Source organism: Nannobrachium achirus (assembly GCF_963921795.1).
Source record: "Nannobrachium achirus genome assembly, chromosome: 7".
Taxonomy (NCBI): domain Eukaryota; kingdom Metazoa; phylum Chordata; class Actinopteri; order Myctophiformes; family Myctophidae; genus Nannobrachium; species Nannobrachium achirus.
In genome coordinates this window covers 33,944,700-33,960,112 of record NC_137816.1, presented here as the reverse complement: position 1 = coordinate 33,960,112, position 15,413 = coordinate 33,944,700, and the positions used below count along the sequence as shown (strand labels likewise).

Below are 15,413 nucleotides of genomic sequence, written 5' to 3'. Positions count from 1 at the left end.
ACCTAGGCTAACACTTGGAAAATCCAACCCAATCGGAGAAAATGTCGCACAGTTTGTTGACGAACAGGCTCAATGTATAGCGGAGTTGCACGGATGATGATGATTAGACTTGGTGACTGCATCGGAGCTCGTCGCGTTCGGGCTAAACTGGTCTCGATGTAACAACCCCATACATCGCATTGATTATAGATCCTTTAGGGGGTTGCAATGAAATCCATCTTTGCTCATGCTTAGGAGAAAGGGATGTTTAATCTTTGGGTGCGTGGATGGCTGGGTGTTCGCTGTTCAAAGCACACACGTCTCTCTCTGCCCAGGACAGCTGCTCTCACTCACTGTCAACAAGCGTGTGTCAGCGAGGCTGATTCGCCACCCGGTTCGCGGCCCCAAATAGGAGCGCAATTGGAGCGGAGGACGGTCCTTGATCGCTCCAAGCTGTTCTGGTGCATTTTATAACTACTATAACGGTCACCATTAACTGTTAGTGTTTACCGGTAGGCCTAACTTATTTCGTATCTGGCTATCTCTACTACTGTGATATTCTGAATAGGCCAATCACATTCTGATAATTATTTTTCGTGTAAAAAAAGAAAAAAAAAGAGAAAAAAACCTGAACCCATTAATTTCGAACTTCGATTGCCAACGTAACGAACGAACGTTTGAACCTCCGAAGGTTCGCTTGCAGCCCTAAATTAGGGCTGTAATCTAGCCCTGTTTTAGGGATTCGAACTTCGGGGGGATTTTCGGAACGAACCATCGAACCTTCGATGGTTCGTTCAATTGAATAAAAACCGAACGTTCGGACGTTCGAACCATCGAACGTACTGTACCTTTAAACAGTGTAGGAAACTAGGAAATGTTTTAAATGCGCTGTTTTATCCATTGAAAACGCATGGATGCGTGGCCGCATTAACACCTAGGCTAACACTTGGAAAATCCAACCCAATCGGAGAAAATGTCGCACAGTTTGTTGACGAACAGGCTCAATGTATAGCGGAGTTGCACGGATGATGATGATTAGACTTGGTGACTGCATCGGAGCTCGTCGCGTTCGGGCTAAACTGGTCTCGATGTAACAACCCCATACATCGCATTGATTATAGATCCTTTAGGGGGTTGCAATGAAATCCATCTTTGCTCATGCTTAGGAGAAAGGGATGTTTAATCTTTGGGTGCGTGGATGGCTGGGTGTTCGCTGTTCAAAGCACACACGTCTCTCTCTGCCCAGGACAGCTGCTCTCACTCACTGTCAACAAGCGTGTGTCAGCGAGGCTGATTCGCCACCCGGTTCGCGGCCCCAAATAGGAGCGCAATTGGAGCGGAGGACGGTCCTTGATCGCTCCAAGCTGTTCTGGTGCATTTTATAACTACTATAACGGTCACCATTAACTGTTAGGCTAGTGTTTACCGGTAGGCCTAACTTATTTCGTATCTGGCTATCTCTACTACTGTGATATTCTGAATAGGCCAATCACATTCTGATAATTATTTTTCGTGTAAAAAAAAAAAAAAAAAAAAACCTGAACCCATTAATTTCGAACTTCGATTGCCAACGTAACGAACGAACGTTCGAACCTCCGAAGGTTCGCTTGCAGCCCTGGCAGCCATTTAATCCAACACAGCTCCACTGAGCTGATCTATAAATCCAGCCTGCCGGCACAAGTCAATAAAGCTCTGAGTTTCAGGCTGCTGAGGCAGAACTGGCTGGGAAAGGACAGAGAGACAGAATGAATAATGGCTAAAGTTTAAGCCGGTGACAAGAGGAACACTGTCGGTTTTAAGGAATCCATTTGTCTGTCCTAATAAAGTTAGATTTAGAGATGAAAAGAGTGGTATTTGTCTTTCATTAATTAAAGGTGCAGTAAGTGATATTTTCTTTCGTTAACATAAGTGTTAAATAGCTCTATATTCTGATAGTACTCAATAGAGTATTTGTTCGGTAAAGGTGGTTGGTTTTCCCATCTCTCCAGCTCTTTAGTAAACGGGATGCCATTCGGGATACCAATTTTATCCAATCAGGAGAAAAAAATCATACATGATACACTGGAAGTTATGACACAACTAAAGGAGCAGATCGAATTTGGAAGTGGAACACTTTCGGCAACCCAACTGAAAACGCACAGTTTATTTGTATTTTTATTAAGAGCTGGAGAAACGGGAAGAACCCTGTTACTGAACAAAAACGCTATAGCACTCATTACTATCACAATACAGAACTTTAACCTTTTTACAAACCCCTTTTTGTTTGAACCAAATACAGTAGCCTATATGGCTTACACTCCTGGCCCGTGCTACCCCAGGACACACCACCGAGTCAGGCAGCTGGCATTGTGCATGTTGGCCCACTGGAAAGACTCGGTTACACTAAATGAAAGATCCTAAATTAGTATCATTGTTAACACCTGTGAAGGAAGTAAGTGGCCCAATTTCTTGCCAATAAGCCTGTTGTGTTCATTGGAGCACCAAGCCAGAGGCGCCGCGGAGGATTCAAACCCTAGTCTCCATGGTGGTGGTCAGGAACTTAACCCCTGCACCACCCGGACGGCCCATAAACCTTTATGTTTGTCTCCCCTGGTCTCTGTCTCTTCCTTTGCTCCCATTCACTGTGTGATTTACTAACATGGGGGGGCTCTCTCGTTTCATCACTTGTGGATTGATACTACATTATGCATGCACTGACTGCTGAGGAAGGATAGACGATGAGAGAGACAGACAGACAGAGAGACAGACAGACAGACAGACAGACAGAGTATCAGGGAGAGCAAGCAGAGAGACAGAGAGCTCTCTAGGGGTGCAAAGGTTAAACTAATTGATTTAATCAATTAAAATAAAATCAATAACTTACTAAAATAAACAATTCATAATCAATCCCAATTTTGGGTGTGCCATTATAAGTGTAAAGGTGTGTGTGTGTGTGTGTGTGAGTTTTAATAATAGTTTTTTTTTTACCGTAGGTCGACGTTCTTCAGGTGACTCATTCGGGCCAAGGTGCCCAGCTCCAGACTCTCCACTCTGTTGCCAGCCATGGCCAGCTTGTCCACCCCGTTCAAGCCCTCCAGCACAGCAGGGATGTGGGGGAAGTTATTGAAGGAAAGGCCCAGGCTGTTGAGCTGAGACAGGCCTCCCAGTTCCTCAGGCAGGGAGCTCAAGTGATTTCCATCCAGAGCGAGGGTCTGTAGGCTTAAAAGACACAGACAGAAAAGGCTAGCCAACTTTAACTTGCATTTATTTATTTATTGTATTCGGCCACTGCTTCTCAGAGTTCAATAAAAGGTTCAAGTATGTGCTTGTGGATAATGTGAAATTGCATTCATTTATAGCACACTACACCACTGTTTCTCAACGTCGGGTCCGGTCACCACCAGCGGTCCTTATGGACCCTTACGGGTCTGATGAGAGTTAAATAAACACTGGAGATTTTACAGTGTAGATTAAGGTTACTGGAACCCTAATCTGCACTGTAAATAAAACCTCAGTGGTGTGCAATGTACAAATTGAATTTAAGGGTCCATTTGTACACTCTTACAGGCCCATATGGGTCTATTTGGACACTTGATGGTCCCCAGACCCAATGTTGAGAACCAGTGAGCTAGCCAACCTTTTATTTTTATTCTGCCACTGCAGCTCAGAATTCAATAAAAGGTTCAAATATCTGCTTATGGATGTGCAATTACATGAATTTATTGCATATTACACTATAACATGAAGTGTGACAGCAGCATTAAAAATGGCCTAGATTAGATGCTTGGATGATTTAATGTGGTTACATAATGAAACAGCTGAACTTTACACATTTCACTGACTCCATTAAAGCTGCCATACAGATGCAGACTACGTTAATTTAGATTATGAATGCAAAGATTTCTGAATGGGGGAAATGGAAAAATCAAATTTAAAAGAAATCTCTGTTTAGACATTAAGAATACAGTAGCTTAACAGTTTCAATATACATCAAATATTTACCGTACTGAAATGAGAGCCAAACCAGGAATGAGCAGAACAGAATTTACATACATTGGATAGTCTTGTCACTTGCAACTAAATCTAGTTATTCTGATTATGGTTTATACTCTGTTTGTTCAGTAACAGGGGTCTCCTTGTATCTCCAGCTCTTTAAAGATGCAGTGGCATGATTTTATCCCCCCTAAAACATGATTATCAGGTATTATGATTATACTAGAAGGAAGATTTTTTTTTTCAAAAAAATGTTCAGTAAGACAAGAGTTAAAATTAGGTTTTTAAGTGGCCACACCCACCAGTTCATTAAGTATGCCTGGTTGTCATGGTGGGTGGAGACCCAGCTGAAGTTAGCCACGCCCACAGTGTTGGGTGAATGGTAAAAGGGGAGGGGATGATTATATGATGTCATTTAATGTTTTTGGATCGGCACTTTTAACCCACAAGGTGTCAGCCTCCAGTAAGAAACCCCAAATACAAAGGGAATACACCAGGGGGTCTAATGAAGTACTGTCAACCTCCTAGACACATGAAAACCAGAAAAAGTACAAATCTAAGGCACCGCCTCTTTAATAAACAGAAATGTCATTTTCCGGTGCGTTTGCCAATTGTCTGCTCACTTCTTTGTGTCACTTGTTTATCCTGTATGAGATCGCTCTCCTGATAGGCTAAATTGGTATCCCTACCTGCCTGAACATTAATTTTATGTTTGCTAAAAGCTGGAGATACAAGGAGACCTGTTTCTGAGCAAATCACAACAATGAACACCTTTAAAACGACATTGGGAGGAAAACAAATCCCATCTTTCATTATTCTATTCACAGTCTCACTCTCACTGTCTTTCACAAAGTTTCACTGACACTAGTTTCACCCACACAAGTACAATCTCTAACAACACGATTATTGCAGTGTCCATTTAGGTAAATCAACAACGAACATAAAATAAAGTACAATAGGGTCGGGCAATTAAAAAAGGCATCAGCAGTAAGGAAATGACCAGTGAAAAGAAACAAATATTGAACAGTTACACATGTGGACGGACACACAGAGGGCCTAATATTTAGAGTGAGTGTGCATGTTGGTGTGCCGCACCTTTGCAGGTTGCCTATCTGCACAGGGACTGTGTGGAGACCATTGCAGGAAAGGTTGAGTTCAGTCAAGGTCCGAATCTCACACACAGACTCAGGGAACACACCCAGACGGTTGTGAGACAGGTTTAGGCTCTTCAGCTGGGAGAACCTGACATGAAGAGAAGAAGGAAGAAAAGGTTATCATGTTCTAGACTAGAGATTAGAGTTTAGTCTTCGTTGGAACAATGATAAAAAAGTGGAATGAATGAGCCATCTATTCTTGTAAATGTATTCCATACATTGTCCCAGCCAGGCCAAAGGAGTGGCTAAGACTATGTTTTGGCACGATTATTGTGACCAAAGAAATTGCGACTTACGATATTATCGTGATAATCAAGATATCTCCAACATCCATTATTAGTATTTCCAGGTCCGTTTGACCAATTATAGAGGGATTAAATGCTACTAGATATGCAGCTCGGCAAATAAAAGTTGAATTGATCCCAGTGCATGACAGAGGATAATTTCACGATAAATTTAAATCTCCACAATGCGATTATTGTGAGTGTTTTTTATCACGATAAACGATAATAATGATTATCGTCCCATCCCAAGTTTTGGCCCCGATCCATCTGTCAGTCCGTATATGTGTGTGCATTTGTCCATCTGTGCACAACTAATTTCCATTCCATTTTCATGTTTGATCGATGGGCGTGAAACTGTGCACACAGTGTCCTTGAAGGCCAGAGCAAAACTTCTGCCCCAAAATGTTATACATCGGCCTGTTATAGCGCCACCACAATTTTAGTGAATATATATTTTTTACATTAGTGCAACAGATTTTGTCCAAACAACACGCAAAACGGTACACATTATCTCTATAGTCATGTCTTATCTCTATAGTCATGTCATCAAGACGGACCTGTCCGACATTTAAATAGCCATTTAAATAGCCTATCCTTTTTACCCTTTATCCTTTTATGCCAATTATTTCCTCCCCAAACATGTGTTGCTACTAGTGGCTTACCTACCAGTGAGGACCCCCACCAGGTGGACATAGCGCCTCATACAACATTCCCCATTGACAGCCACCACCTCAGCCTATTCACGTTACCTTTTCCCCGCTCAATATTTTTTAAATAGCAAATATACAAGCTCACAATGTGTCGCAATGGGTTACATGGAGACATGTTGGAATGGAGATAGGTCCCCGTCGCAATGTGACACATTGTGAGCTTGCTGATCTGCTATTTTCAATTGTAAATGTAAAGTAGTAGGCCTAATAGCCTAGTTGCTTCTGTTGGGCTTATTTCTTTGGCAAAATCTGGCAACAGACAATTCCCTGTCACTTCCTTACTTGGGAGGAAGTGAAAAGATGTTTTTTGAAGCAGCACACAGAGAAAAACTCTCTAGCGCCCTCTGTAAAAGAAAATGGCAGCCTCCATAGAGAGGGCCAGGAATATGGGGATATTGCAGTGACAAAGATCATCCTCCTTGTCTGTATAGATGCTCGACCAAACTGGATGCACCGCGGTGGATTCCTAGACTCTGTGGTGGTGGACAGGTACTTTACCACTGCACCACCCAGGCACCTAATTAGCGTTAGTTAAAGTCCCCCGTCAGATATGTTTTAAAGTATGTAAAAATAGTATGATCAATATGTTATCTAAAATAATAACAATAATCCAACACTAATTGTTAGCTCGTTCCACCCAGGATCATAGTTTTCAGTTTTCACACTCTGATGTGACTGCTGACAGTTTAAGTACTAGAAACTCATGTTTATCCACCAATGTGGAGTTATGGAAGGCTACATTTAAAGCAGATATGTATCATCCTGAGAAGAGAAAAGAGGTGATTTACTGTAACTCCGTGTCGGATCAAATCACTACAAATAGAGAACACCTTTTTTAAGAAGCCTGGATATGCTTGGGTAGATTTTATCATGTACAAGACCCGATATGTGGCAATGTTTGTTCCTGAAATTAGAAATATTGGTTTTCTTAACACTTATGTTGCAATGATTTTTTCTGGCCAATGTCCCGCGTTGCCATGGTTACCATTAGGGTTGCCACCTTTCAGAAATTGAAATAAGGAACACCTCTTCTGGGCACGCGGTGCGTGCGTTCCGTGCGCGTGGCACAGCCGCCGGCCGGCGAAGAAATGCAGTCCCAAACCCATGAAATGCATAGAATAGTTATAACTATAACACACAACATGGTATAACCTATATTGTATTTTTGCTATGTTTGATTTGTTCTTTTCTTATTTAAATAAAAAATGAGAACTTCCCCATAGGGGTGCTGTAACACCTGCAGCACCCTAGTTCCCATGCTGTTCCCACGCTCCTGCACAGTGGCCACTGTGCCAAAAAATCACATTCACTTTCTCTTTCAGCGGAGATGCGTGGAAGCAAAGAAAGTCACCACAGTTTGATTTGATCATTGCTTTAGTCAATTATGAAGGGATTTTAAAAATTAAAACGTCTCCATATTGCTTGGGAAGTCTACTTCGCAGAGAAACCGTGGCCTTTGCGATTCGCTGATCGCGGGATTTCACATCGCGATTTCAGTTTGAAAACGATTAACCAGATCTAGCACTAGTTCTTTTCTGCTTTTAAAGCGCACGGTGTGCATCTGCCTGGTGGAAGGAGGAAGTTCAGTGATCACTGACTGTAACTAGGCAACGGTGATTGACAGCGACATGCAGTGCATATGCAGACAGGGGCCGGGCGGAGAGGAGAGGAGACGAGACAGTAGGCAGAGCGTAGAGCGCACCGCAGCGACTGCGAGCCGCCGCACAGGCGGTCCTTCGTGCCTCTCCCTCCTTTTGCTGTCTTTTCCTGTGTTTTATTTCATTCATTATTGTTAAATTCTGTGTTGAGGTTTGTGTGACAGACCTTTATGGGGCATTTGGTTAAATACGGAACAAACCGCGTTCCGTATTGGTTCAATACGGAACGCATCTTTTAATTGTCCAATACGGAACGATTCCGTATTATACGGAACGGGTGGCAACCCTAGTTACCATAGACTTCCATGTAATTGTGCAATTGTGTAAAAAGTGCACGCCCATGCCTAGATGATGCACCACGTGTGTGCACACTGTTCACAGCTTTCAAACAAAAAAATCTGCTTGGAAATCCGTTCAGGCATTCATGATTTATGGGCCATTATGTTTTCTTCAGATGTAAACAAACATGGCTGCCATGTTTGAAAGAATGGGTTGGTATGACATGCATGCCTAATACATTTCTGGAGGTCCAAAAAAAAATTTTGAAAAACATTTTTTTTAATATTTTTATTTTTATTTTTATTTTTTCAAAAACGGCCCAAACTCGGGAAACTCGGGGTTGGCACAGCGTTGGTATCAATACAAACTCGGGAAACTCGGGGTTGGCACCAGATGTGTTAAGAGAGAGATACTCTACTAAGAGACATACTCTGCTGCAGGCTGGGAGGAAGAACATTTACATTTCAGTGCGTAACATAACATATATAATGGTATACACTTTCTTGCCTCTACCTGAGCCTCCTTCCTCTCTGTCATTACCTCCCTTCTTGAATGTATTTTTAGAAACAGGATGTTTCTTTGGTCTGCATGGGTTGTGACTCATGGCGGCAGCCATCGCTGTTGCTGGCAGCACATGACAACATGGGTGACATGGGCTACACAGAGGACGCCTCTATGATGCCGTGTCCTCCTGTCCATTCCATTCACCACCATGCGTCACTTCATTCATCACAACCCAGTCATCTGGAAGGCTTTCACAGATGTGTCAACATGCAGTAGCATGTTATCATGCTGTATTTCAGATGTGTGTGAGCAGGCAGTAGCATTATTGCTTATGCTGTATTTGCAGCTGAGACCTGAGAATTGAACACTGTATGTAACAACAAAATATTTCAAAATAAGTTAAACAAAATGTGTGTGTTTCTTTTACTTAACCTAGCCCTACTATTAAGGCTGTGTCATCATCATGATAATATTTTAGAGATCCTTATAAGTTTCAACTGAGCAACAGATGCTGTGCTTTCTCTATGCAACTGGTAGCTCTCTCTTTTTTATTTTTTCAGTTGCTTCTGAAGCTCCTGTTACGACAAATGTCTGTCACTATTAAATCACTGACTTAACTTGTGGTTCATCTTGCGATAAATCAATGATATCTGATTTCTACATTTGCTGCTCTAGCCTTTGTTTTACAGAGTTTGCTCAATTCATGGGTTGCATTTGTAGTCCTAAACGGCCATGTTGAGGACCTGAAACAGGTGTTTCAATGTGTCTGATTGGCATATAACTAATGTTCTACACCAATCAGTACACCTGTGTTGGTCCTCAACATGGCTGGTGTAGGACTACAAATGCAACCCATGAATTGCTAGGGGTATATACCTTTTTTACACAGTAAAATCAGAGGCGGTTGGAGACGCTAGATGGGGTCACAAGTAAATCTGTTCTGAAAACCAAAAAAGCAGAGTAGAGTGGAGTCAAGTAGCAATCAGTCTCATCCACTGCACATTCCTACTGTATAAGAAAGAACCATGCCAAGAAGACTAATATGCAGGCTTCTTAAAATATGGGTAAATACGCAAAAGACTGGTGATTGACTCCTTTCCTATCAACGTCTCTTGTTTTTCTGATGTGTCACATGTGACATCACAATGAAATCTGAGACACAAAAAATAGTGATATACTCGCACTACAGAGCTGTAGGGCTGATGCAAATCGTGTATCGGGTCGGGTTGAGGCCAGGCACTGTACTACCTGCTGCGGCGGGGAACGCGCATGCCGAATTTGAAATAGGAAATGAATGCCCCACCCTTTAATGCAAACCCCATTATACCTGTTGTCATAGGACCCGTTTTGACCATCTGTTTGCCTTTGTCTACTTATGCCCATATATGGAGATCTCTGCAGACACAGTACGGTTTTTTGTTGACTCATGTGGTGTACGTGATGTCAGAGCCTTTTATGATGTGATGTCACAATGAGTCAGCCACAATGAGTCAGCGCTTGCGCCGATTTCCTCCGGAACAGGGAATAAATGCGCCACCCTTTAATGCAAACCCCATTATACCTGTTGTCATACAATCTGTTTTGACCATCTGTTTGCCTGTGTCCATTTATGCCCATATATGGAGATCTCTGTATCTGTCTGTCTGTGTCCATTTTATGCCCATATATGGAGATCTCTGTATGTGTCTGTCTGAGTCCCTTTTATGCCCATATATGGAGATCTCTGCCCTTCGGGTGGCCAATCTTCTAGTCGGGGACCGGCCTACTCGAGAACGATGTACATATGGAATGAATGCCCCACCCTTTAACGCAAACCCCATTTATCTGTTTGCATGTGTCCATTTATGCCCATATATGGAGATATATTTCTGTCTGCGTCCATTGTATGCCCATATATGGATATCTCTTTATCTGTCTGTCTTCATCTTGAGCAGTAATACGCAGCCTGCTTTCTTTGCCACCCATGGGGAATGATGCCCCTCCGGTTGTTAGGCAATACCCATCATGCCCGTTGTTCAGTTGGCGTATGTGATGTCAGAGCCCTTTATGATGTGATGTCACAATAAGTCAGCGATTGCGCCGATTTCCTCCGGAACAGCCTGATGTCAACAATCAGCTCCGCATAAGGAGATTCCGAACGTTTCGCGCCTTTTCGGGAAAACCGTTCACCGGGTCGGGTCGAAGCCGGTGGGACGAACGGTTCTCGAGATACGCGGATTAAATACAGACAGACTCACAGAGACTTCTCGCATTTATAGATAGATGAATTTATTTTGGTTCGGCTCTGTCTAAACTACAGGGCCGAACCAGGACTTTCCAGAACCAAGAACTTTCAAGAACCCGTGAAGTTCCGGGACCGGGAGTTTCCTCTTCCCCTCCAATCAGGAGAAGCTCTCTCACAGCATTGGCCGGAAAAGTGGCCAAAAATGTCTACTCGGGTGTTGTGTTTCCATCACTGCCGATCAGAGCTGGAGCCAGTAAATACCAGTGACTACTGCACAGTCATTTGTCCTGGGAATGAATGCAAATTGTAACCTTTCCCACAAAGACAAAAGCCAGATATGAGTGGGTGTACAGACTGTATACTACATGGGGGTTTTGTTCAGTGGGACAGGGGCTTGAGTGTTGGACTACAGGTCTGGTGCTAGTTTGGCAGGATGCGCGACAGTGGTGGAAGAAATACTCAAGACTTTTTCTTTTAAAATAGCAATACCACATTATAAAAAGACAAGTAAAAGGCCTGTATTAAAAATTGTACTTGAGAGTAAAAGTACAAAAGTATTGGCATAAAAATATACCAAAGTAAAAGTATTTTTTTCCAAATGTGTCAAACATTTTCTAAAATAGATGATCTACAAGCTATTTTTGAATAACCAAAGTATAAAATAAGAATTAATTTGTTAATGTGTTTAATAATAATATATAAAGTAGTAATTTATTAAAGTTGTCAAAAAATTGCAGTGGAGTAAAAAGTAAAGTGCTGATAAATGGAAATACTCAAGGAAAGTATAAGTACTACTATTTCCACTAAAGTAGAAGTAAGTCTAAAGTAGGTGTTTCCATGCAAGCCTTCTTCTGCCAGCTGCAAACATCACAACAATTCCTCCTTGCATAGTAACTCTTGAGCCAGTACCATGCAGTGGACAGGCGCCCCACTGCACTTATACTGCATGACAAAGAAGTGTGCCAGGTAGACAGCCCACTGAGTGTTGGGCTACAGGCCTGCTGCTAGTGTGTCTAAAGTGGATCTGGCAGGCTGTATGGTGTTTCCATGTCAGACCATATTTCTCTGTCTCTTTTCCCGCCAAACATCACAATTCCTCCTTGATTGACTTTATGTACAATGCAATGCTAAGGTTTCTCAGATCTAGCAGAGAAATTCTTTTTTATAACTAAAGGCTATGTATTATTCTGCACATTCTTTAATCATACAGAGCTTTGTTTTCAAGAGGAAAAAAAGAAACGAAATGATTTACAGTTCAGCAAACAACTGTAACATTATAAAACATGGCGTTCTTATTTGCAACCAAACTAAAAGGATATACAATAAAAATGTTCATTAATTTATAAGGCCTTGTGCGGCAAGCTTCCATTGTATTTGACTTTGCTTTTAAGTATGAAAGTTACCGCATGTGAAACAAGCTCACAGGCACATATTAAGACTATCACGTATGAAAAGTGAGCCAGGAGAGACCGCCTTCACCTTTTATGCTCCAGATAGATGGAACAATAATCAGAGGACTCTGAAACTAAACCGGCTGGTCTCCATTGAGATGTCCAGGGTGCTACTGATTTATGTAGTCCTCTTAATAATGTTATCTGCATCTGTGATCTTATAAGATTTATATTGTATTTCATATGTACCGCATGTTTGTATTATTGTAATTGATTTGTTGTACATGCTATAATCAAGGCATGCTTGTCCTCCCTGGATAAGTACGGAGAAGCTCCCCAAGCAGGGGCGTCACAAGATATACAAGCTCAAAGCGCGGCACCGAGTGCCGCGCTGCAAGCTTGTAGATCTGCTATTTTGAAAAGTCGTGAAAATGTGTGCAAATCTGTGAATACATGTGTTTTTAAGCGAACATTTGTAACTCAAATTTTGCTTCTGGGGGGTCCCTGGAACTAAATATTTTGAGATCGGGGTCTGTGGCCAAATACATATCATTTTGGGGGTCCTTGACATGAAAAAGTTTGAGCACCACTGACATAGAAACATAGGTTTTTCAACCAAAAACAAACAGCACCATTTAAAAAAAATAAATAGCAGATCTACAAGCTTGCAGCGCAGCACCAAGTGCCGTGCTGTGAGCTTGTATATCTGCTATTTTTGAGCGGTGGTCACAACGCTCCTATACGTGGCCGCGTGTGTGGGTCTGTCTGTCTGTCTGTCTGCGTGTCTGTCTGTCTGTCTGTCTGTCTGTCTGTCTGTAGCCTGCAGTAACCTTTTCTGACCACACATGTTAAGGGAGGGGCGCTGTTGTTCAGGCCAGGCCAGACCAGGCACACACACACACACACACGCGCACACACACACCCACACACACACACACACAGGGGGGAAGGGGGGGGGGGGGGGGGGGACCACCGCTCAGTTCACACGGGTGTGATTTTTCAATAGTCAAAGCTCAAAATAATGCGTAATAATGCGTTCCCAGTCTAAATGGATTAAACCCAGGGCCCAGAATTTGGTGCGACACCCCTGTCCCCAAGTATGGTGGAAGAATGTTAGAAGGGGCGTCTCTGGTGGCAAGTTCTGCATATAACAATCTGTACTCCTGTACGCCTGTTACTTGTTGGCGTTAACAGGGGTTTTTACCTGGGCAGGTTGTGGAGGCCTCCAGGCCCCTGGAGGCTCATGAAGTTGTGTCTCAGGTTGAGGTGAGTGACATCCTGGCTGTAGAACAGATACTCAGGCACTGCTTCCAGACTGTAGCAGGACAGATCCACCAGGCTTACTGTCTGAGACACCACCTTCAGTCACACAGGCAGGCAGGCACACACGCACACACACACATTTGTATTACTATACAGCCATTTCCATTTTCAACCTGCCGATTATGTGCATGTCCGTCCATTGTAGCTGAAAATTGGGACAACCAATAGAGTCACTCAGACAGTCCTTTGTTGCTGTTTTGTACGTTCAATAGACTCATTTCTCTGAAATCAACAGTACGGACACAATCTGACATGCTTACTGTGCGTTCTCTTTGTATGTCTTTGTCACCTGTAAACCTGTGATGCGACAAATACATCTGATTGTGATTCCGAAGTGGTTAATGGTTCAGTACTTGCAACACTACAGTACTGGCTGGTTGCACGCCCAGTAGTCATGTGACTTTACAGTACATTCCACGTCCTATCCAACAGGCACATCTTATCTACATGTGAGAATGTAGCTAAACCGCCTCGCTTTCATCCTCTCCAAAATATCACCAGTTGGTCGGTCATTACCACAGCCAGCCTGTTACATCTAAAGCACTACGTATTACGTGAGGGTGTCGCCTTTTGCCTTTTGTAAATTTGTTCTTTCTTGGCAAGAAAAACAGAGCATTAAATTAGACTTATTACAGTTTTTTCCTGACTGTATAACATGTAGGCTAGTCTCTTGTCCTGTTTTCAAATGGATGACTGTCTAAGCAACAATCCCTCACACGAGGCGCTTACTCAGCTGTGCATGAGATCATGTCACCGCTTTTAGACATGGACACAACCTCAGAGAACAGCTCATAGAGGAAAAAGTACAAAAAACACCACAATATAACATATATAGCCAATATAGCCAAAGGGCGAAAAGCGACATCCCGACCAACCCGACCTCAGGCAGGACGGAATTCCCACAGGACAGAATTCATTTGCAAGTGTGATTCGAGTTGCGCTTGGTTGTTTAAGTTGGACAAAATGTGGACAAAATATTTTCCCAAATATGGATATGACTGACTTATATTTGTCTTATTTTATAGACCACATGAGACTCACACAATATGTCCATATATGGGCGTTTCAAGCTAAGGGCTTAATAGTGACAAACGTTTTATGAATGGCTGATTTCACTTTTCTTTTTCAAAACATTTATAATTTTATCAAACTTTTTTTAAAATAGCACCACTGAGATGTATTAGAGTAGACGTTTTAAGTATCTTTTTTATACTCAAGTAAACTAAAACTAAAACAGTATATGATGGAATGTACTTAGTTACTTTCCACCACTGCGACTCATCAGCTAGCAGCTTACGTAAAATCACACCCGTGTGAACTGAGCGGTGGTTCCCCCCCCCCCCCCCCCCCCGTGTGTGTGTGTGTGTGTGTGTGTGTGTGTGTGTGTGTGTGTGTGTGTGTGTGTGTGTGGGGCCTGGACAACAGCGCCCCTCCCTTAACATGTGTGGGCAGAAAAGGTACTACACAGGCTTGAGGCTACATACAGACCCACCCACATACATACAAACAAACTAACTAACTAACAAACAAACATACCTACACACACGGCCACGCTATGGAGACGGTGTGACCACCGCTCAAAAACAAGGGTCTCTAGAATCTAGACTCTAGATCACACCAGGTGATGTGAAAGTGGACAATGAAAGAGAGATAAAAAGGCAATTGAAACAAGATAGGGGTTAGGTAGTTCTGCTGCTTCAATTCCAGGTATTGACTTTCAGTGTGTGTGTGTGTGTGTGTGTGTGTGTGTGTGTGTGTGTGTGTGTGTGTGTGTGTGTGTGTACGTGCGTGCGTGTGTGTGTGTGTGTGTGTACGCGTGCATAAGCACAGTATGTGTAATAGAGAGGCAATGGGGGGTACACAATATCAGCACAGGCTCCTCTTTCTAGTGTAAAGTCACAATCTGTTCAGATAGCAGCCCTTAATCCATAGAGG

General features: G+C 42.7%; 1 protein-coding gene across 1 annotated transcript in view; it reads right to left on the bottom strand.

Moving 5' to 3' along the window:
• Window positions 1–15,413, bottom strand: part of phlpp2 (PH domain and leucine rich repeat protein phosphatase 2) — a gene marked incomplete at its 3' end in the record, with an annotated part of 74,912 nt that overhangs the window by 15,010 nt on the left and 44,489 nt on the right. Inside the window, exons 6-8 of the mRNA XM_080729234.1 lie at window positions 13,360–13,514; window positions 5,047–5,193; window positions 2,947–3,177 (exon numbers count right to left, since the gene is read on the bottom strand). Coding sequence (XP_080585360.1) covers window positions 2,947–3,177; window positions 5,047–5,193; window positions 13,360–13,514 — 533 coding nt within the window. The remainder of the gene's footprint in view (window positions 1–2,946; window positions 3,178–5,046; window positions 5,194–13,359; window positions 13,515–15,413) is intronic.